At 34.2% G+C, this 25,562-nt stretch overlaps 1 protein-coding gene across 2 annotated transcripts in view; it reads right to left on the bottom strand.

Annotated features, from left to right (window-relative positions):
* Positions 1-25,562, bottom strand: part of ndst1b (N-deacetylase/N-sulfotransferase (heparan glucosaminyl) 1b) — a 154,852-nt gene that overhangs the window by 11,585 nt on the left and 117,705 nt on the right. For both annotated transcript variants that reach the window (XM_056445763.1, XM_056445764.1), the window contains exons 5-12: positions 25,349-25,436; positions 25,027-25,181; positions 24,318-24,503; positions 18,743-18,871; positions 15,105-15,287; positions 13,012-13,108; positions 7,854-7,977; positions 2,203-2,377 (exon numbers count right to left, since the gene is read on the bottom strand). In XM_056445763.1, the coding sequence (XP_056301738.1) occupies positions 2,203-2,377; positions 7,854-7,977; positions 13,012-13,108; positions 15,105-15,287; positions 18,743-18,871; positions 24,318-24,503; positions 25,027-25,181; positions 25,349-25,436 (1,137 nt within the window). The remainder of the gene's footprint in view (positions 1-2,202; positions 2,378-7,853; positions 7,978-13,011; positions 13,109-15,104; positions 15,288-18,742; positions 18,872-24,317; positions 24,504-25,026; positions 25,182-25,348; positions 25,437-25,562) is intronic.

Below are 25,562 nucleotides of genomic sequence, written 5' to 3'. Positions count from 1 at the left end.
TTTTTTTTCATACCACTTCTGGGAACTCTGCGAAATTTGATAAATGTGGGATCCAGTCTTTATTTTCTAAAACACCATAAGGACTAATAGTGATGTTTAATTTCTGAAGATTTGTACGTTTTTTATTTTCTCTCTCTCTCTTTGTTCATTGCGGTGTCTTTTTGTAGGTCGTATATGTCTTGTGTGTCGCCATTTTCCCTTGTTCCATGCTTTATTTTACATTTTGCACAGATTATTGTTTCATGATGGGTGAGTCTGTCTGTTCCTTGTTTTTCTGTGTCTGCAAAAACTATAATAAAAGAAGATTCCAAAAAAATATCTTATTGGTTCAACAAAATAAAGAAACCATTTGAGGTACAGTGAATAGGAAAAAACAACTATTCTGTAATGACATATCACCTATCAGACCTTTTAAAGAGATAGCACAAATTACACATCCTCCAGAAACTCAACATACAATATCATCTACAAATAAACTACCTAAACAAATGGCAAAACGGTATAGTAGTAAAATTTACATACTTAAGGTGTTGAAAAATGTTCTTAATCTTAGATAAGACTCTTAATGACTGCAACCGAAATCAATAAAGACATTAGGATTTGTTTTTAATAGGTTAATAAATGCATTTTGATAAATAACTAACAATTTCTGCTAGTCATTTTAATTGTCTATAAGAATATTGTACGAAAGCTGCTAAACATTAATAAGCAGTGGTGGAAAGAGTACTGAAAAAACATACTTAAGTAATAGTACCATTACTTGCCTAAAATGTAGTCCAAGTAGAGTAAAAAGTATGTTTTAATATTGTAAAAAAAAAAAAAAGTAAAAAGTAGCCCTTTCAAAAGTACTCAAGAGTAGTTGAGTATTGCGCTGTAAAAAGCTGATGCATTTAATTTGTGGACGTGTGTAAACGTAACATTCTGTACTGCATTTAGTTATTGCTCAGCAGGCACACAATGTCATAAGATGGTAATATTAGGTTAGATTTAGGTTGTGATGTCAGGTGACCAAACTTCAACGTCTAGCCAACGTCTAAGACAACGTTATTTTGAGGTCCAATAACAACGTCAAATTATGTTAATATTTGGTCAATTTTAGATTGTGTTAGAAAGTGACCAAAATCCAACGTTGAGCTGACATCTTAAACGAAAGTTATGTTGACTGATACTGATATTTTTTTGTCAGTTATGGCAACGTCTGATAGACGTCATAGTGGTAATGTCCACACAACGTCAAGCTGTAACATCATTAGACGTTGATATTTGGTTGTTTTTAGGTTGGACATTGGACAATGACGTTGTCTGCCCAGATGTTGGGTTCTGATGCCAACCTGATTTTCATTTCCAATCAAAATTTGAGTTTAAGGCCATTTCGGTTATCATACAGTAAACATCCATCACCTTCTCCCCAGTGACATGCATCTAAAGAGTCTTTGGGTCAATGCGTGCAAAGAATTTGGACATCTTCTTGGACACTTTTAATGCTTCCAAACAGTTTGCTGCAATTATAAAGCACCCATGTCTTGAGGTTGTTCATTATGATGCGATTTACCTTCTGTGTGTGACTTGATTGAACAAAATCACATTACTGATTTTTCTGATCCCCAAAAACAAGAAATATAATAAAATAAAGTAGTGATTTTCCTTATAAAGGAAAATAGTGGAGTAAAAGTACTGATACAGCACTAAAAATGTACTCAAGGGAAAGTAAAAGTACACATTTTTAAAACTACTGTGTAAATTCCAGAGAAAAACTACTCAATTACAGTGGTTTGAGTACTTGTAATTTGTTACTTTACACCACTGTTAATAAGTACATATTCCACCTTCATTCATTTATAATAACATTCCAGTATCAAAATGTTAATCTTTACAAATTACATCATTCTGCAATACTTTTGCAGAGTACTATTGCTCTAGAATGGTCCTAAAAGACAACCTTTCATGCTCTTTTAAAATAAAATAACTTCCTGCCACTGCAAAAAACTGCTTTACCTTGACTAACATATTACTGGTCTTCTGGGAAAAGTTATAAAGCTGCCAAAGTGTAAAATATTAGCCCCTAAGGACTCAGCAGAATGACGCTGCGTACAATATTTTTTATCTTTCCCAGATCTAATCTTCTGTCCAAAGCAGGAATCATGGCCTTGGCTAACCCTGAATGCGACTGGATGACACACGAGCAGTTACGGAGATACTGACCTGATACCAGGAATAGGCTCTGTCAGCCGGGTTGATAAGGATGGTGATGATTTTGGCTTTAGGCAGAAGAGCAGCTGCACGCCGGGCTGCGACCTCTGAGTCAAAGTAGTTGGCACTTTTCTCAAAGTAGAAGTCTGAGCTAGTGTTGGAGGGTAGAGGGAAATGCTCCATGTACCTAGCGTTAAAAACAAAACAAGCGATTAGCATTTTGTTAAAGGTCTGAAAAATGAAAATTGTGTTATAAACTCCAAAGCACTATACCAGCTTTGTTTGCTCAAGACTTTTACACAATATATAATCAATCAGTCTCTTTATCAAAAACAAACAGAAAATATAGGCACAACATTTCTTTTTCAAGCAAAAGTCTATGTTTAATGTGGCTTCCCTTGGCACTGTTTTGTTCTAATTGTACTGACATGTTCTAAAATAATGTGCTGTATAATAGCAGGCTTTTTTTTAGCACTTTCCAGAGTTCTTTAGGTTTAGAGTTCATATCTTTCTTTTTCTGTCAAGGTGATCTCATACAGCCCCTATAATATCTAGGTCTGGAACCTGTGGAGGCCATTTCAAGAGTTTCTTTGTTTCTTTCAGTAGTTTCTTTCTCCAAAAAGGATTTCACTGCAGTTAGCGATTCACCATCATGCTGAAAATGAAAACCACTACCATGGAAGTGCTTTCCAATGAAGTGGCATAATGAACTGAAACCCATCTGTACTTTTCAACATTTACAATTCCATCAATTCAGACAATATTGCTCCAACACTTGTGGAAATGCAGCTCAAACCAGGAAAAACAGCCTCCCTCCAATATTGTCTTTCATGTCTTAAATATATATTCATTTTCTTTTCGGCTTAGTCCCTTTATTAATCTGGGGTCGCCACAGTGGAATGAACCGCCAACTTATACAGCATTTGTTTTATGCAGCGGATGCCCTTCCAGCTGCAACTCACATACACACTTATTCACACACTCATACACTACGGACAATTTAGCTAACCCAATTCACCTGTACCGCATGTCTTTGGACTGTGGGGGAAACAGGAGCACCCGGAGGAAACCCACGTGAACACAGGGAGAACATGCAAACTCCACACAGAAATGCCAACTGACCGAGCCGAGTCTCGAACCAGCGACCTTCTTGCTGTGAGGCGACAGCACTACCTACTGCGCCACTGCGTCACCCCATGTCTTAAATAACTAAACTAAAATAAATCAAAGTCTAGTCTGACCTGCCTCCTATCCCAACAAACCATATATCAAGTGAAAGATAATTTATTCACCCTGTATAAATCTCAATTTAAAAAAACATTGACAAAAAAATGTACATGTGACTCAAACATTGACACAAAAATGTATGACTTATGGGTTTGTATATATATACACATTATATCATCAGTAAAGCAACAGAATTAATGTTGGCCTAAACAAATTCAATTGAATGTGTCATGATCGTCACTAGCTATATGACGATCTAGCTATATCCAAAAATATGAATATACTTTATGCGCAAAACTGGATTATCGCATAAAAGATGTGCGAATAAAGCAGCGTTTCCATCCAACAAGTTAAAGAGAACAAAATTGTCACTTCCTGAATAACTGGCACCAAATACCAACAGTAAAAACAGAATATGCTGCGGTAGAACCTTTTATTTAATAAATGACTTGAATACAGACACGCAATGAATGTGTGGTGGTGTTTGAAGCCATGAGGTGCAGAGCACAGCAATCTCTTGACAGTTTTGGTGGTAATTAACAATATAATAACACTAATACTAAAACGGTTAAGGGTTTTAGAATGACCAAAACAACATTTCAGATGGTTTACAGTGTGCTCAGCCTGCTGGTTTGTCTATTCACACACATTTATATCACCACATGATCTCTTTTTAATGCGCATACTGGAATTTGGTAAAAGTGTTTTCATTGTGGTCTTTTCTTATCGAATAAAAAGTTTATCCTACTCAGTTATGCGCATAGGTTTTTTTATGGGCACTTTCAAAATGGATGCACATCTTGGCGTTTCCATCAACAGATTTTTTATGCGCATATCCAAAATGCGCATAAAAGAGCTCCTGGATTTCATCTAAAATATTGTCATTTGCGTTATTAGATTCTCAGAGATTTGGAACAACATGAGAGTGAGTGATTAATAACAGAATTGTCATTTTTTTTTTTTTTTTGCGTGAAATAATCCTTTAAATTCAGTCCACACTTCTAAAGGAATCCAGATGGGAGCTGCACGTCAGCACCTGTACAAAAACACGCTGCACCATTGTTTATCTCTGTTTGGTGAAACACGTCTCTCTTTTTATAATCAGCATCTTGTCTCTGAGATCAAAACCATCAACCGCAGTCTTTTTTTTTGCTCAAACTGATTAAAGCGAAAAAGAAAGACAGGAAGAGAGAGAGAGAGAGAGAGGTGCTTGATGATGTGCATCAGACACCTGCTTTCTATTAGTCCCATTCAAGACCACTGAATGAGGGAAAGAAAGAGCTGGTAATGCTGTGTATTTAAAATGACCCATAATGCCATCCTCTCAAGGAAACATTAGCCTCTGAGTCTCTTAATACTCTTTACTTCAAAGCATGGCAGACCTTCACAATCATTGTACTTCACAGCAGTTTGCAAGAGCTATTGGCTATAAAGAAGCCATGAAATGATGTGGGTTTTCTTGCCCGTGTTGACAAACTTCCTAAAGAGACAAGAAGTTGGAAATAATTAAGGCCTTGATATACTTCGAAAGAAATCGAAGAATGAATAATTAGGCAAACATTTTAGTTGGTCTGGGACTCGTTTTAGAGTCAAAATGAACTTTCCAGAAAACCCATTTGAACTACCATTGTTTTGTGGCGTGTGATGTCACGAGTCCATAGTTTCCAGGGCCAAATGCCGAAAGAGAACAACAAATGGTACCAATATACGATCACAGTGTGCTGTAATATATCATTGTAATGTTTATATCCATGTCTAAACTCAGATAGTCATGCAGCGATTCATCTTTTATAAATGATTAAAATACTGGTTTCAGTGATGCACAGAAGTGTAGTGAACATCATGATTTTATAAAAGGTTTGCTTTAACAGGGTATATGCTGGAATCCTAAAGATAATTTCGATACCTTTTTAAGACTTTTTAAAGACCTTCTCAGAATATTTTAAGACCTCATCACCTCTTCGAGTTCTAATCAGTATCAAACCTTTAACTTAATAAACAGTTGAAGCTAAATAAATCAATGGAGCACAACAATGCAACAGAACTCAGATAAGCTCGGAAGAAACAAAGCTTGAAAGAATAAATGATGCTGTTGTCTTCAGCCACAGGCTTCAGCCACTGTTTAAACTCATCTTTCTCCAATCAGGAGTACGCAAACTTACATTTTCCCATTTAGCCGTCTGTTTCGCTCTATGGTTTCGCTACATGTGGAGAGCGTCACATCACCTTCCCGCATTTGTCGCAAATTACGTGACATCACCCAGATGGAGGAGCTTGGCCAGTCACGCCCTGACCTAAAGCAATTGCGTGGATCGAGCCCATCGTTGTTAATATTAGGAGGAAAATAAATATTTTTGCTTTTATGGAGTCAAACATTTTGGAAATCACTTAAACAAAATTTAAGACCTCGTAAAAACGCAATTAAGACTTTTTAATACCTTTTTAAGGGCCTTTATTTTCTCATTACTGATTTATCAAATTTTAATACTTTTTCAGACCCTGCGGACACCCTATTTAATGTTTGATATGACTAAACAGTGGTCACAAATGGCTATTGAGAGAGTTTTCTAGGTTCAAACAAGTAGAGGCTTGGACCAGGAACATTGTTCCATTTAGTACATCACAAATTAACTAGCAGATTAGTAGGGTTGACTCTTTATTAAAGCCTGTTCACACCAAGCATATACTAAACCTTCTATAAATAGTATAAATATAATAATAAAGATAGAGCTCTAAAACATACTGAATGTACAACAGAAAAGTTGAGACCACAACTATAGTGATAAATATGTAGAGAAATCCTTGGAATTACTTTCAGAACAATATTTTTTTTCACAGCTAATAAATGATAAAACACTTACAGCCAGTCAGAATCCATTGAAATATAAAGGGGTTGCACAATTCAAAGCCGCAGACAACATTAGCACTTTATTTAAAGATTATTTAAATATAATGACTTTTAGAAAACAAGCAGCTATACCATCGGAAAGAATGATAGAAATAGAAGGAGGTTATGCAAGCCAGGCTTTCAAATTAAGTATAAAAATGTAAGTACTTCTGGTATCCCGTAAAGATTGTTGCATCCTTTTAAAATGCTTGAAAGAATAGTTTGTAATGTTATTTTTTTCTTCATTATACTGGCTATGATTGCTATATTCGTTGGATTAGATTAACCAATAGATTACCAAACAACACAACAATAATAAAAAATACAAGGAACAAGCATGATAATACAAAGAAAATAATGGCTATAATAATTAAAATAAAGAAAAATAGATAATAAAAAATAATTAAAGAAAAAAAATTAAGTTATTATTAAAAACCAATTAGGGCATATAAAGGGTTTTAATGAAAATACAAAGAGACAGTCAATAGGGGTAGTGAGCATATTAAGCATTCCAGGTGATCAAGAAATGATTGCCATATATTGTAAAATTAAGCAAGATTATCAATAACTCCATTACGGACTCTTTCCATGAGCAATATTTGAGTAAGATAAGTTAACCATGTCTTAAATTGAGGAACATAATCTGATTTCCACAGTTTTAGAATGACACTCTTAGCAATAATCATTCCATAAATTTTGGTGCTTTGTATGGACACATTATGATCCAGCAGAGAACTAGAGAACCCAAATATAGCAATTTCTGGGTAGGGTGTAAAGGTAAACCCACACATATGGGAAAACCATTTAATTATGTCACACCAGAAATCAAAATTTTAGACACGTCCAAAAGAGGTGGGTCAGGGAGCCTTCAGCAGACTTACACCGGTCACATGTAGGGGAGATGGTAGGAAAAATTCTGTGTAATTTAGATTTTGAGTAGTGCAGTCTATGCATTACTTTAAATTGAATTAACTGATAACTGGAATTAATAGAACAAGATCGAATTCTACTGAGGCTTTCCTCCCATGCATCAATCTCAATCTGTATACCCAGTTTCTCCTCCCAAGCATTCTTCAAATGAACAGTAGAGTAACTCAGTTCTTGAGAAAACAGATTAATACTTTAAAAAAAAAAAAGATTACACGAGCTGGATTCACTGGCAAGATGCACTAGTAGCACACTGAGGAAATCTGCTGGTTACAAGGGGGTAATGCACAAACAAAAAGCATCAACTAAAAATAAACATGTTTTATCGTTTGTCAGTGTGCACACGAATATATTTAACTTTTTATTAATGTTTATAATTATAGTGCTTATAGTTGTGCTGTGGATTTTATTTTCCTGGAATTACAGCAATTATCAAATATAGTTACTGTTAAACGTATCATTATTGCTGTAAATGACCCTCAATATTTGTCATCATAAAGTTGACTGCAAAGCTAAAAAATACAGACTAAAAGACACAAATTTGGGCAATAAATCAATACATTTTCCTAAAGATTTACACCACAGGTAATGCTTTTATGAGACAAAGAAACCGATCACATACCAGTCAATGCCTTTGTGGTAGTTGCGGCCATTGAAGAACTGGATTTCCTCAAAGGTCTCCTTGCTGGGGTAGTTACTGGTCAAATCTGAATGCATGCTCAGAAACAGATAGAGGGCAGTGGTTCCTGAAAAACAAAGAAGAAAGTGAACAGGTCAGCTGTCAGTGTTCATCAGATCTGACAACAACTATAAGAGTTTATACAGATCGAGTGCCAAAGGTTATTAGATGGACAGGTCTGACAAATATAAAAAGCATGGTCTGGCTTTAGATTGTCCTGCATATTCTGTTTGCCGAGACTGTGGATTAGAGCTGAACGATATTGAAAAAAATCTGATACTGCGATATTTTATTTTTATACAATAAATATTGCGATATGAATACAGTTTCACATTGGTTTGAATAGCTCAAGTTGACGGATTTCTGGAGAGTCTAACAGTATTCAGCTACAGATATTGAATAATCACAATGCAAAAAAATGCTTTACTTTGTCTCATATAGTCGAAATATCTAAAAAAAAAAATTCTTACATCAAGCAAAACATTGTATTTTTTCACTTTCAGAGTAAATAAGTCAAAATTAAGGGTGTTTTTCTAAAACAAGCAAAATGATCTGCCAATGGGGAGGTAAAATAATCTTGTTTTGCTTTTAAATGGAGATATTTGCACTAAAAACATTTTTGCATGAATTGTATAAATTCTGTTTAAATAATAAAATACAATTAATCTTTGTTACACCTCCAAACATCATCATTTCTTGTACTCACACATTTGAAACTATTGGAATGCTCACAGACACAGGCATTCAAAACACATGCAAATGATCAATCTATTATGGTTAAACTTAGCAGGGACTTAAATCACATGAGTTCTGTGGCTCCTGATCAACTATCAGGGTTCAAACATATTTTTACAACTAAAATTCCATGATTTTCCCATGACGTTTCCAGCACATTCAAGTAAATTTTCATGAGCTAATGTTTATTGTAATGTCTACGTATACATGATAAATAATAATAAAAAACAATGCACGTTTAAATATATTATAGTATATCATAAAACACAACAATCTATTTAGCTTCAATTGATTTTTTATATTTATTGAATGTAAGATTTATTTAGATAATGCTTACACATGGTGGTTCTTTCCTGCTGTGCCACCTCTGAAACTGAGACTAAGCCGAAGGAAAATGAATGAATGAACGTATGAATGAATGCTTACACAGCATGTGAGACCATGTTTTTGACCAAAAAGAGAAAAGAAGACAACTAACCTATATTCAAGATTACAGATATTTGTTAAACTAATTTCCATGACTTTTCCAAAACTTTGTGGGATTTTCTGTTTTTCCAAAACTTTTTCAGGCCTGGAAATTGCCATGTCAAAATTCAATGACTTTTCCAGGTTTTCCATGACTGTATGAACCCTGAACTATAATTCAGACTCAACATTGCATATCTTGCAATTTGACTATTGTGGATGCTCACATTGCAATATCAATGCTCAAGCAATATATTGTGCAGCCCTACTGTGGAATAACATCGAAATAAATGTTAGTTTCTTCAACAGAACAACCACTTTGCTTCATAAGACCTCAATCTATTCTCAAGATCCAGGGGTATTATGTTTCTTTTTTTTATTTGAATCTAAAAGCATTAATTGCTAGAAAAAACATCTTGGATGGTCTGAGGGCTAGTAAATTACAGCAGATTTTCATTTAGAAGTAAACAATCCCTTTAAAAAAAGAAGTATTGTGACATTCATGGGCTGCCATTCTGAGGCAGGACGGCATCATGGTATGTATGTCCAAATGAAAATTCTGCTTTGCTTTCTGTCTCCAAAGGTACCTTCTTCTGATCAATTTTCAAAGGCAGTATAGATGTGTCCTTCGTTATTCATCTTCAATATATGAATTCCATTTATAACAGTTGAGGTGAAAAGAAATAAATAAGGCATCTCGAATCGCCGCTTGGGTGTCAATTTGTGCGTAAATGTACATTTTGGACTACAGTTTTCTACTTTTGACGGCATCTCTAGTAAGAAGTTAGTATTGTAGGAAGCAGATATTCCTTTAGTTTTCATTAAAGCTCTCTCTATACTGTTGTACATGATTAAATAGTTATGTCTGAAATTAGTTTTCATGCACAAATGCTGCATACAGAGACAATGCCTGATAGGGCAATGATGCAAGATGTAATAACAATTTTATTTATTTATTTATTACATTTTTCAATTAATGTTTCAATTATACAAGTTAAATCACAATTAACAACAAAACAACTGAAAACAGAAATCTAAATTTACAAATCCTCTCCTAGAAGTTTCATATTTTGGGACTGTGCAGGATCTAATCGTCTTGTGTAACATTATAATCCTAGTTCACTGAAGAGATGCAGCGTGCTAATACAACAGGCCTGAAAAGTGGAGTAATCAAGGTTTAAAAAAAGAAAAAGGAAAAAGTAATAATAATGAAGTCACTCTAAGGCAGTACCCCCTAATCTAACTTTTATTGAGAAGATTAACACAGTCATTTTACTACCCACTCCAAGAGTGTGCTATTGCTCCCTGAAGACATCTTTGGAAGTTTAATTATTCAATGCTGTAAACTGAAATTCGCATTTACTGAAGAGCGGCCAGGGCTGAGGGAGAAAGTCTTGCGAAAGCTTGCATTCATCTGCTATGAGGCTGTACATGAAATAAAACTCACAACTCTGTGCTTATATTTAATTAATAAATTAAATAAACAATCACATTGTGTGAATAACTTCACTAATCGACCCCTATAATACATTTTGAAAATGTTTTCTTCACTTCCTCAGTCTCAATTTAAAGCAACCATTATTTACTAAAGTTAAATTAATACCAGCAAAAAAAGGCAAATAAAACAAATAAATTAAGATAATTTTAGTGATGAATTTAATTTAGTGGCAGCTAAAAAAACAAACAAAAAAAAAAACTAGAAAAACATTTTACATTTGTAAATGTTTATAACCTGATATTCTTTACATATAATATATAAGCTATTAAATCTGATAACCTTAAAATGACCAAACATTGGATCACTATCATCAGTAACATTTTGGTAAACGGTCTACATGTACAATGCTCCCTAAACCATAAACTTTTTGAAAATGAATATTTTTGTCCATTTCTCAGTGAATATAATTAGATGCATTTAAACCAAACAGTTTTACTAACGCTTATATCCAGGGCCAGACAGAATCTGCTGACATTTTTTTGCTGTTTCTGCACAGAACTTTTTTTTAAATCTGCAGATTTATGTGGAATGATTTTTGAGAGTTTCGTAACTAAAAACTTAACATATTAAAAGTAATACCCTTTTAACTTTTATATAATGTTGACAATGCAAATCCAATTAAATTCACTTATATAGTAAACAAAGCAAGTCTCACATATAATAGATTTACTAAAAGACAGAAAATATTACTTTACAAACTGTATTTTAAATAAATCAAATGAACATTTTCATATTTGTCAATAATATTACTGAAAATAATTTCAAATTGAATAAATAGAAATTTACAAAAGTAAATAAATAGACTCAATGATGAGCTAAAAATCAGCAGATTTCTGCGCACACAGATTCCTTGTGGGCCTAGTTACAGTATATCTGACAACCTGTGCGATTTGGCCTTAAATCATAATCTTGATTAATTGAACCTTTTAACTCGATTACGATTAATAAACGATTATTTTATTTATTTATTTTATTGTTTTGCCCTCATAGTTCACTTACAGGTTTTGTACAGTAAATATGCTGACATATTACAAGTGAGAGATTTTTGAATGTAGGGCGCATTACTTGATTTAAAAATAATTGAAGGAAACACACTATCTGCTATCTATGATAATTTATATAACATCAACTGAAATAACACACACATTGTCTAAAACCAACAGTCATCATCAAAAAGTGTGGTTATGATGACCATCCGACAAGCTAATTCAGCTAAAACTAGTGTTTAAAATATCACTAAAGTGCAGTATTTAGATCTTAACAGAATATGAGGTGAATAACTGCAAAAAGGTCCACTTTTTGATAAAAAAAAAGGAACCACCTCTTTCACCAGGCTGGCTACTATGGGCCTGTATGTTATTGTAAAGCATCCTATACTGAAATATTAATATAAAAGAGTGATCTGATAACGCTTACACAGCACTAACAATGTGAGAGCAAGTTTTTGGCCAAGGACAGAAAATATATGAAGACAACTAACCTTTATTCAAGTTTGGGCTGCACAATATATCGTTTCAGCATCGATATCGCAATGTGTGCATCCGCAATAGTCACATCACAGGATATGCAATTTTGGGATTATAGTTTAATATAGAGTTTAATCATAATGGAGTAAAAGTTTATCATCTGCATGCATTTTTAAAGAGATAGTTCACCCAAAAATTACTTACCATTTTCATTACACCCTTCACTGTTTTAAACATTTGAGAGTTTTATTTATTTTTTTTATGAATATAAAAAGAATATATTTGAATAACTCCTATAGTATTGAAACAAGTAAATAGTGATGACATTTTAATCTTTGAGTAAACTGTTCCTTTAAGGCCTGTGACTGTGTGAACATTTCAATATTTCAGAGTTTAAAACATCCGGCCACAAGACATTCTTTGTAACTTTACTAAAGATTAAATAATATACAATTAATAGTACCTGAATAGTGAATACCTGAAAACTATCATTCACTTTTATCTTTACTATATTTTATGCATCTATGCTTGTAATTTATTTGTTATTTATTATTTGAGATTCACTCACCTACAAAATCCAATCAATTCAATTAAACCTGTTAAATCATCTGGTGAAATTGTATTCACATCGCAATATAAATCACAGAAATACAAAATACCGTAATGTCAGATTTTTCCAATATCGCACAGTCCTAATTCAACTATACAGATATTTGTTCAACTAATTTCCAAAACTTTGTAGGTTTTTCTGTTTTTCAAAAACTTTTCCAGGCCTGGAAAATGCCATGTCAAAATTCAATGACTTTTCCAGGTTTTATCCGACTCATAACATTAGCAGGAAAGCTATTTTGCATGGTTTGAAAGCAAAAATCTCTCTGACACAGCTAGATGGCGCTGGTGGTCATGTGTGGACGTGCGGTGAGCACTTCACACTTACCAGTCTTCTGAGGTCCAATGATAAGCAGCTTGGGGAATCGGTCACAGGTCTTTTCCTTAGACCAGATGTCTTTATGTCTTTTGTCCTCGCAGGGGTCCTGAAACCATAAGAAATAATCTGAAGGGAAGTTTCACTGAAATGAGCAGATTCACAATAAAACAACACACTACAGTTGTGCCTCAATAACCAGCAGGAAATTATGAAGAATAAAAATTGCTCTCATTCACACAGTCAGCATGAGCTTGGTGCTTAACAATATTATCCATGGCGTGATGAACTCCACATCTCAATATTCAGAGAAAGGTCACTGATGTACAAAAGTTCATGATGCTTTTAGAAAATATCGGAATCTGGCTGCAGATTTAGCATTAGCAGGAAAAGGGCATTATGAAGGAATAGCTGTTATCTGGCCAAATTAAAACAAACTACTCAAGCATGTCAAATATCTTACAACACATCAGCAGAGTCCAATAACAAGCGGATTTTATATTAATTCAGAAGTTCGGTAATAACATCCCAGAGGTGGCCGCTTTATGGGATTAGCCAGATAAAAATCAGAAGCATAAACCATAAACCAGGCCCTGTCATGAGCTTTAACGCATCTCGGGAGAAAGATGTCCTGCAGCAACCATTCCAAACCCTTCATCCGGCGCAGCTGAAGATGCTAATGAAGTAATGGTTTTAACCCTCGCCTCGAAATTAAAATCCTGCACAAAATGTAAAACGGTCAAGCGGTGCATTAAGATCGCAAACCGCCAGCAATCAAACACCTGTCTGTCCTAATGAGGAAATGAAAAGCTTGCGCGGCGGCACTAATGACCGAAGAGTTTTGCTCGACTACTCGCCAGTGCTAAATGGAAAATTGCACTGAATTAACACATCTGGGCGGTGAATTTATTACTGATGAACGCTTGGGATTACAGTTTATGCTGATGGTAAACTTGTGCGGCCTGCGTAGGGCTTGTCCTATTACCCACACTTGCACACTTGATAGTGTGTGCATTCAGCAGGAAGAGTGCAAGGTTGTGTCCCAAGTCTTAAAAATTCAAAACCAGAGTTCTTATAAGTTATGTAACGATTCACCTGATTCACAATTCGATCCACAATACTAATTTAATCATTCGTAGGGCCAGACGGAATCTGCGGATGTTTTTTGCTATTTCTGCGGAGAATTTAGCTAAAAATCTGCGGATTTCTGCTGAATTATTTAGGGAGTATCATAACTAAAATCTTAATATGTGAAATAAAAAAACAACACCTTTTTAACTTTTATTTAATGTTTAAAATGCAAATCCGATTAGATTCACTTTATTTGGTAAACAAAGCAAGTCGCTCATATAATATCTCTACTAAAAGACAGAACCACCTCGGGTCTGCGGTAAAATTATTAAACATTCACTGGTCCGCAGTGATAAAAAGGTTGGGGACCACTGATGTAGGATGCAGACAGCTAAACTAGCTCACATATGATGCAACAAAGCCACAGACAAGCTGTGTTAATTCTAAAATAAAAACTAAACTCTTTCCAAGTTGCATCTTTCCTCTGAACGCTTGCAGATTTCTGGGGAAAACCACTGCAGAGGAAAGAAGATTATTCAGAGCAGGGCAAACTGTGGAACGCTGAAGAGCCGACAGAAAAAGAGATGGGACCTCAACCTTGACAGAAAAACCAGAGAGATCAAAAGAGGGATTTAGAGCTTTCAGGCTCCCACTTTCTCTTGCTCTAAGGGTGAAAGAAAACAAAGGAGCGAGACTAGAAGAAATAAAGAACTGGATGAATTGAAATGGCGAGAGCAGGGAGGGAAAGACACAAAGAGAACGACAGATCTCCAGCATCGCCTCCAACTTTCAACTGAATTATAGCAAGCAATTTCGAAAATAACATCTTCTGATTTCCTGGCAGGCGACACGGAAAACCATTTCCACTCTTTGTACATCAGAGTAAATGTGCAGACAGCCATACGAAAGCTTTCGCCGCACATTACGGCAACACCGATCAACCTCTGCTGATCTGCTCTCGCTAAATTAAGTTGCATTTGTTTGCCATAATGATAGCAGGTCAGACCAGACCCCTGATGGAGCTCCTCTGTTACCTGCCAGATGGGGTCTCTCTCTTCGGGGAAGATCTGGAAGTATTTCTGCGCCAGCTGAACAGGCGGGAGAGTCTGCAGGCTCAGGTTGGTCCACATCTGGATGAACTTCACCAGGATCTTGAAGGTGTACAAACCGAGGCGGTCATTGCCGTAATTGGACAGGTGGGTCATGAAGATGCTGATCTGTATTGAAAGAAAAGTGCAGGGAGTCATGAAGGGCTCAGACCCCTGGATAAATGTGCAATGACAACGTCTTTTATTAAACACAGAGGAATGAATGTGGTTTGGGATTTTCCTACTGAACATCTAGCTGGAATCTTAGAAAAGGTTACAAATTACATTGAGATTGACCCTCAAAAGGGAATTAAACGGTTGGGCAGATGCCCTAAAAAACAACGCTACTATTGAAATGTTTGGGTTTTGTTAGATATTTCAGGCTGCTTTTTTTTCCCTTACATTTATATAGCGCTTTTCTGGACACAAAGCACTTTTACACATTTTTGGGGGAATCTCCTCATCCACCACAAGTGTGCAGCATAGCCCTGGATGACGCGATGGCAGCCATATTGCGCCAGACCGCACACCACACACCAGCTGATTGGTGGAGAGGAGACAGAGTGATTAAGCCAATTATGATATGAGAATGGTTAGAAGGCCATGATAGACAGAGGCCAGAGGGCAAATTTTGGCCAGGATGCCAAAATTTTTTAATGACCACAGAAAGTCAGGAACTCCGTTTTGTGGGCAAAAAGGAATTTATTTTTTTACTTTGGTCTCTTTATTTTTTACAAAAAAAAAAAATTTTAGACTAAAACAGATTAATCAATCTGTTTCTTTTGTATGATACCATCTATTAACCAAACATACTTCTTCTTTCTAACTTTGTTGCATACTTTTAAGAAGGAACTGCTGACAAGAGGGAAATAAACTGAATAAGAATAATAGTGCAGGGGCCCTTGCTTCAGACTTCTGTCTAACAAGAAGTCTAGACATGTCACAAGGTGCTGGATGATTGTAGAAGTTGTGAAATATTTTGAAGATGCACTCAACTGTTTAGTTCTGGTATGCAGAGAAAGGTTGCAGAAAGAGGAAGTATGTTTGAGTGCAACAGCCAAAGGACTGCAGAATGAAAGATAAGTGACATTACACCAAAACTCCACCTGTTCATATCAGTTAATGTATATATGCTGGAGTCAGGGAAATGTAAGTTAGTTGCAAACCTCCTGAATGTAATTCTTGTATTGCATTGGGGTAACGTTATCCAGAACTCTGTCCATGAATTATTCATTTGTATCTAATAAATTAAGAATACTTTTGACATTGAAGAAACCCCTCTCCTGGCCTTTTTTTTATTAAACACATATGGAATTGGCTAGATATTCCACAGTCTCCCAATGTCTCATTTGAAAGACGGCGCTCACTGAGCAGTAAAGAGTCCCCATCGCTATACTGGGGCGTTAGGACCCATACAGATCGCAGGTTGAGCACCCCCTGCTGGTCTCACTAACACCACTTCTGGCAGCAACTTAGCTTTCCCATGTGGTCTCCCATCCAGGTACTGACCGGACGCAGCCTTGCTTAGCTTCAGTGGGCGACCATGTGAGAGTTGCAGAGAGCTAGCTGCCAGCTAGTAAAACTAGCCAGAAGTAAAACATTAATAATCATTAGCATTTAATATGACGGATTTCTATTTTGATGCTTTAAATGTCAATTATTAAAGATTTTTTTGCCATTTTTATTTTGATAGGACTGAAAGCAAGGTTAGAGAGATGGGGATGGGATCAGGAAAGGTCAAAAAGTCTAGACTCGAACTCAGGAATCCTGCAGTGCACTATAGTTCAATGCACTGACAACTAGGCTATTGGCACAGACAAAAAAGTAAATTATTAATGCGACTAAAAGCTTGCTTCTAGCATCATTACTAGTGTCTAGCATTAAGTATTCAGTATCATGTGATCCTTGAAAAATTAGTCTAATATGTTTATTTGAAGCCCAAGAAAGTTTGCAAATCATTATCAAAGTTTGCTTTTGCTTTAATGGATTTAATGAACTCAGTTTTTTGTGATGAAAAAGCAAAAAGACAAAAGAAGCCTTTACGTGAAAGAGAAAACCTTAGTAATGTTATGTCTTAACTTTTACTAATGTGACCTTGATGAATAAAAGCATTTCTTGGTGAAAAAAAAGATCTCACTGAGGTCAGACTTTTGAACAATAAAGTACAAATCAAATAAAATATCTAAATCAAATCTGTTTAACATAACAAAGATTCCACAACTACAAGTCACATGAGGGCACACACATACATATACATATATACACACATTGCATATACATATACACATACATTGCATTTATATATATATATATATATATATATATATATATATATATATATATATATAATATATATATATATATATATATATATATATATACATATACACACATATATATATATATACATATACATATACACACATATATATATATACATATACATATACACACATATATATATAAACATATACATATACACACATATATATATATATACATCTATATACATATATATATATATATATACATATATATATATATATATATATAATATATATATATATATATATATATATATATATATATATATATATATATATATATATATATATATATATATATATACATATGTATATATATATATATATATATATATATATATATATGTATATATATATATATATATATATGTATATGTATATATATATATATGTGTGTATATGTATATGTTTATATATATATATGTGTGTATATGTATATGTATATATATATATGTGTGTATATGTATATATATATATATATATATATATATATATATATATATATATATATATATATATATAAATGCAATGTATGTGTATATGTATATGCAATGTGTGTATATATGTATATGTATGTGTGTGCCCTCATGTGACTTGTAGTTGTGGAATCTTTGTTATGTTAAAGAGATTTGATATACATATACATATACACACATATATATATAAATATATACATATACACACATATATATATATACATATACATATATATACATATATATATATATATATATACATATATATATATATATATATATATATATATATATATATATATATATGTATATATATATATGTATATATATATATATATATATGTATATATATATATATATATATATATATATATATATATACATACATATATACATATATACATATATATATGCACATACATATATATATATATATATATATATATATATATATATATATATATATATATATATATATATATATATATATATATATATATATATATATATATATATATATATATATATATATATATATATATATATATATATATATGCATATATGCATATATGCATATATGCAACTCAATATATGCATGTTGTTTTAAAAATGTTTAGATATTGGTTTCAAAACCAGAAATGCTAAAGGAGAAAAGGAGAGCAGTACATGCAACATTTACTGATACAACTTTATGAATTTAAGACTTTCATCTCCAATTTAAGACCTTTTTCTAAGAAACCCCAACAACACACTGATTTACAGGCGATAAAAAAAACCACTCACTGGGTTAAGTAGCACAGTGAGAAAAAGCTCTCCTCCATTTATGAGTTTGTCCAATTCTTTAGAGCCTCCAGGATATTCATTGTAGAAGATGGTGTGAGTAAAGAGACCACAAGTCTGCCTGGGTAAAACCTGAAACACACAGAGAGTTTCTTTTCAGTGACTGACTATTACATTTTACAATATAAAAAATGACATATGCCAGTGTTACTCAACCACGTTCCTGGAGATTCACCAGCTCTGCACATTTACCATGTCTCCTTAACAAAACACACCTGATTCAGATCATCAGGAGAGACCGAAAGACCTGAAATTTGTGTGACAGACAAAGGAGACATCCATATCATGCAGTGCTGGTGATCCTCCAGGAACGTGGTTGAGAAACACTGACATATGCGACCTATTAGTTGATTAAACTAGCTCCTTTGGTACATACATTCATGGCCTTTTATCAATGTCCTAAGATCAAACCTTTTTGGGAAGTGGCATTAAAATGTCTTGGAAGATTTGACATTACACTCTAACCCAGGATTTGAATGCTGAGATATAAATCAGATGTTCCATTTGTTTAAAACAATGATTTTTTTTTAGACAACCAATTAAAAAAAACAAAAACACACACACACAAAAACAGCTTCTACACGGATTTAAAATTGGTTAGGAAGCTCTTGTAAGCTTAATGCTTAACTTAAAGCCCTGTAGAAAACATCCCTTTTTGATATTATTTGATATATTGGTGTTCACAGCCGCATATGTGCAAACAAAAAACATATTGCGTTTGGTCACCCATAATAACACGTAATCTCATTTGAGAGTCACTTTTTACTGCAATGGGAACTGAATGACGGTATGACCTCAGTGCTGAAAAATGAAGGACAATAACTGGAGGACGTCCCGCAAGAGCTCACAAATAATGAACTGAAGGAATGCTTGTGCTCTTGGAGAACAGCAAACCCAACACTGTGGCCCGCGCATCTGAATGCATGATCTAATTAGACATCAAGTGATGGTTGAATGGAGCTAATAGTAGCATGTTATGTCATGAATGCTTATACCACATGTCTGTTTCCTCATGCATGTTTGTCCTTCTTTGATACGCGCGCTGGGAAATAGCTGTATGTCAGCCTCAGGAAATGTTAGATGGTTATTGTGTGTATCCATAAAAATAAACACAACAATATAGATGTAGTTTATGATTCCCAAGATGTTTTTGTCAGCCTATCGTGGCCAGTTGAAATGTATTCTTACACACACACACACAGAGAAAGCGCTCTGTCATGATTCAGCGAGCTTTTGTCATACTCTCTCCATCGTCCCCTGAAGCAATGCACAACTGATAAAAAAAAAGAAGTAAAAAAATAAAACTGTACTTTCACAAACAGTTTGCCCTTAACCCCCTGCTGGGACTCAAAGCTCAAACCGAACACAACATAGCCTGGGGTTTATTGTTCTATTCCAGTCGGAACAAGAATTCAACATACTACCGTTTAAGCATACAACCATAAAGTCTGAATAAAAATACAAGATGTTTTTATTCATACAGAATTTGGAGCCTTCGTGCAGCTGTAGTTTCAAAAAAGGTTTGTTTTGATAAAAAAAATAATAATAAAAATAAAAATTTTAAAGACATAAATTATAGTTATATTAATGTAGTTTTAAGTCCGATGTTTGAGAAAATATAAGGGGTCACTAACTTAATCTTTCACTGTTTATTATTATTATTTTTACATTTTACCAAATTGTGCTGTAAAAATGTCCTAAGTTGTGACGGCGAAAACGAAAAAGAAAAACAGCAATTGATAGCAATAACAAAGTCTGATTTATCTTAATTGTTGGACACATCTTAATTCAGGGTTAAGTCAAATTTAAGACTTTTTAAAGGGCCCATATTTGACCCCTTTTTCAAGATGTAAGTGAAGTCTTAATAAATTGTGTCTCCAGAATGTGTCTGTAAAGTTTCAGCTCAAAACACCCATCAGATTATTTATGATACCTTTTAGAATATTAGATTTTCTGCTTTGAACAGAAAATTTCTCTGCGGGGAGAATGTGCCTTTAATGCTGGTTCTCCCCACCCACCGTTCCCACGTGCCTGTCAGGGTGTGCCTCGATTTCTGCCTCGGCTGCATCAGATAAACAGCACAGTGACAGACACGCAGGCAGCAGGTAACGTAACGTTTGTGAGAAATACTACAGTAAGAACTTTCCCAATGATTATTTGATGTATTTGCTGTGTAGTTGCAACGATGAGTCACACGCAATGTTGTTACAAAGTTCACGCACGCACACACGCACAGCGAGCGCGTTTAACTTTGTTAATGTACAAAATAAACCTGATTTAACATCTACAAAACGGGATTGAAGCGTCTTCTTTTATAATTGTACTGACACTTGGCTTTGGTTATAAAGGATGGTAAAATTGCTGTAATTTATTACAAACATGCACGGTTTCAAAAACATTTTAAACTTGTAAAACTCATTCCTGATCACATCTGATGATTATTGATGATCACAGAGTGCTGAACAGATCTTTTAATCCCAGTTGCTTTACGCACATCCTGTCTTGTTGATTATATGTGTTACTATAGAGGCATGTTAATACATGGTTGTCTCATGTTAATACATGGCCTCAATATCGGAGGGATTTGGATCCTATTTTAACGTCAGAAAAAAAAAAAAAAAAGAGAGACTTATTGTCCTTATTTCATCCTAGTATGACTGTGGACAAACTATATCTACACACAGTTCTGTCCAAACAGCTCCCAAAAGATGATATTCATCATAGGTGCCCTTTAAGACGTTTTTAAGACTATTACAAATCACATTTCAAACTTACACAAGACTAAACACTAAGGATTTTTTCTAATAGCCCAGATAAAACCTAAAAAAAAATGTTATTATAAGGAAGATAATTAAACCATATTGGCAAATAGTGTTAATAAATAAACTTTTGGTAAAACTTTTATTGAGATGGAATGTTAGTGATTGGATGCGTGTTGGCCGGATTGGGTAGTTTTATATGGACATAGGGAAATTAAGACCCGTTTACAATGATTTAAGCTTTACAACACAATATTTCAGTGTTAAATATAAGTTTTACTTTTGGGAAAACTTTTATTGAGATGGAATGTTAGAGATTGGATGTGTGTTGGCCAGATTGGGTAGCTTTAGATACCTGCATGGGAAGCTTTAAACACCTTTAGCACCTGTTTGCAATGATTTAAGCCTTACAACACAATATATCAGTGATTTTAAGGCTTCTTAAGGCCTAAAATGGAATTTTTTTTAATTTAAGACATTTTAAGACCCTACAGATACCCTGTTATTTAATGCAGTGGCTCTCAAACTTTTTAAAAACTCGCAACCTCCCACTATCAAAGCATATCCAAACAATAAAAATAATTTATTTTCAGCTGTTCACAATATTTTAACTATATTTACTATACATTACAGGGCTCGAAATTAACTTTTTTGCTTGGTAGCACTGGTGCTCCTAAATTTTTTAATTTAGGCGCACCAGCCAAGATTTAGTGGCTCCCACCAATTATCGCACCGTTACTACAAGTTTTACAGATTTATTGCATTTGAAATCAACACTAATCAAAACTAACAAGCAAAAAATATATATATGCATGCTTAAGGGAAAATATGTCTCAATGAAATCCCGTTATCACAAGAAAATACATTTTTATAGCATAATTGAGTGACCAAAAGATACACGGACCACTCACCGGCCCTGCACACACTGTTTGATATGAATTCATTAATGAATCTGTTAACAATATGTTAACTGTACTGTCTTCTCACAGATGGTGTCTGATATTGCACTGATGCATTTGACATATACCTTATTATTTGTATACGTCATGTCAATAGCAATACCGGTCTTTTCATGAGCAGTAATATTAGTTTAATCTTAGTCAGTGAAAGCCCTTTTGCGATGGTGTACGTGGTGCTAAATTTTACATGTAGCTGCCCCTTGCACGGCTGACAGCATCTGGCCATTAAATAAAGGATTAAACAACCTCTCCTGCTTAAAATGTGTAGATGTGGCAAAACAGTTCCCTGAAAATTCTGTCCCACAGACTTTACAGTGAACGCTTTAGTTATTTTCATAGCGGACTTGAAGCCAATGGAAGTCTTTTATCCACTCTTCGAAAAGTCTAGATGGTGGATTAACATTCACCACATGATCAGTAATCAGATGTGCCATTATTTGTAGCTTTAGCTGGTTTCTAAAACTAAATCTGTCAGTGTTGTTTTCATTCTCTCATCTTCAGCGCGTTACATTTTCGCGGTTGTAGCTCCTGTCATCTGAAAGCAGAAGGCGTTGACTTAATGATTCAGTCTAGCGCAGTGGGCCAATAAGAAGAGCGCGAAGGCGGGAAAAGCGTTGCCGGCTTTGTTTACTACTTCAAGTGTACATGACAACAGTTTTAAACTGTTCCTGAGCGCTGCGCTTTAAGTGCAAAGATGCATTCTGCCTGAATGTGTCCTAAATACTTTATGAATTCATCAGTGATGTCTTTAAAAAAATCTGAAAATATTAGCTTTCACTTGTAATACTGAAAAATATTTATATAATCACTGAAAATTACACAATTTTTAAATCACTCTCGCGACCCTCAGTTTGAGAACCACTGATTCAATGCACTCTATTTAGTATGAAAATTTGACTAATATTAGATTTTTATTCATGACATTTTCAATAAAAACTGGTGTCAAGTTAAATTTGGAAAAAATTCTGAGACAAAATCCTAACATTTGCATGTAATGGGCTTTACAGGGGGCTTCAGTCACATGACCTTAAATGGGGTCCTTCAACTAATTAAGGCTTTCTGTGGAATTGCTGTTTTAAAATTAGCAAATACTGTAGTTTCACACCAAGCAATGTGGTTTTCAATGACAAAATTTATCGATTTCATATGTTATTGGAAAGATATGGATGTAAAATTAGGCCTGAGGTATTTGTTAATGACTTTATGATTTACTTTTTTTTAATTTATAAGAGCGGTAATTTATTGAACTATGCTTGAGACGGTCACACCATAGGACAGTTTTGGTATATTATTTTATATATATATATATATATATATTTATATATATTTATATATTTTTATATATACATATACATATATATATATATACATATACATATATACATATACATATATACATATACATATATACATATACATATACATACATATATATATATATATATATATATGTATATATATATATATATATACATATACATATATATATATATATATATACATACATATATATATATATATATATATATATATACATACATATATATATATATATATATATATATATATATATATATACATACATATATATATATATATATATATATATATATATATATATATATATATATATATATATATATATATATATATATATATATATCACATCAGTTTTTATAACTAGAGGTTCATGAAAAACTAAAAATGTTTAACAATTTACTGCATTTTAAATGATCATTTTACTTCTTAATGCCATTCTCCATTAGGCTAAAACGCAAAATAAAAGCTGTGTGTCCTTACACTAATGCCACTGTGTATGAAGCCCCTGCGGAAGCGTGCAGGTTTGAGGTGCGGATACTCCTCTGTACTGGTCACTTTAATGCCCCACACTTTCTTCCAGGCCTCGTACAGCTGCAGATGGATGGGATACACTCCAGAGTGATGGGGAGCCACTGCATAACCCATGTTTGTAGGAATGCCATGCTCCTAAATGAATAGCAAACACATAACTAGGTAAAAAAACTGTGTTTCAGCATATGCATCACTAATTGTTCAGAACTTCCTCCCAATGACCATGCTTTAACATAGTAAAAGTAAATACATCACCGGTTGATGTTAAATTTAAATTCATATAAATTCTTAAATAAATGCTTTTGTTTACATTAGAATTGATTATACCTTTTCCTTTCAAATTCCAGCATTTAAAACCTGCAGAGGAAGTTACTGCTTATGGTATCTTGGTAATCTTTTTGTTGTAAAAGGTCACAGAGTCCTCAATAGAGCCTCTAAGGAATATTAGCTCAAATGGCATGCACTTCTTCCTGGTTCTTGAATCTGATTGGCTGACAGCCTTGAAATATTCTAATACAATGTGCATTTTTCCAGTCTCTTCACCCGCGTGTATCATTTCGCCTGAAGTGAGTGCCAAGCGGAGGGCAAAGTCACTATATTTTGAGTTGACAGATTTGCATCCCCAAATCTCTTGTATTTGACGTCGAGTCTCACCCACCTCTGCAAACTTGTGGTTGAGCAGCATTTGTTCAGCCAGCACTGACTGGTTGTGGAAGAGATGAGGCTGCATGTGACTCCACATGTGCGGGAACCACCAGAACTCCTTACTGTATGACAGAAGCAGGTCATCTCCAAGATCCTCCTCATCTGTGCCTGAAATATCATTCAACAGACACAAAATGGTGACTCTACTGTCATAAACAACATTCTAGCCATCACGAAAGCTTGACTGATCATGAACAAGGGCAAATAAAGTTCACAGAAACCAAACAAGTATGCGTTTACCATTTTGTTTAGCTAGCAATGTGCCTTCTGCTTACCCGCATGAAAGAACTTTCCAGAGAATCCCAAGTTGAAGGTGAAATTGGGCACATGGTTTCGAAGTTCATTCTGTGTCCCCAGTAGAGCCTTTGAAATGAAGAGTTAGCAGTTTAATATACAGCCCTAAGCCAGTTAATGCAGACAAAACACATTCAAACAGCACACGGATAGCAGACTAGAATACAAAAGAGAGACAAAGCCAAAAGACGCACG

Source organism: Danio aesculapii, chromosome 21 (assembly GCF_903798145.1).
Source record: "Danio aesculapii chromosome 21, fDanAes4.1, whole genome shotgun sequence".
In the NCBI taxonomy this organism is placed as follows: Eukaryota; Metazoa; Chordata; class Actinopteri; order Cypriniformes; family Danionidae; genus Danio; species Danio aesculapii.
The sequence above is the reverse complement of the archived record's forward strand: the minus strand, read 5'-3'. Positions and strand labels throughout refer to the sequence as shown.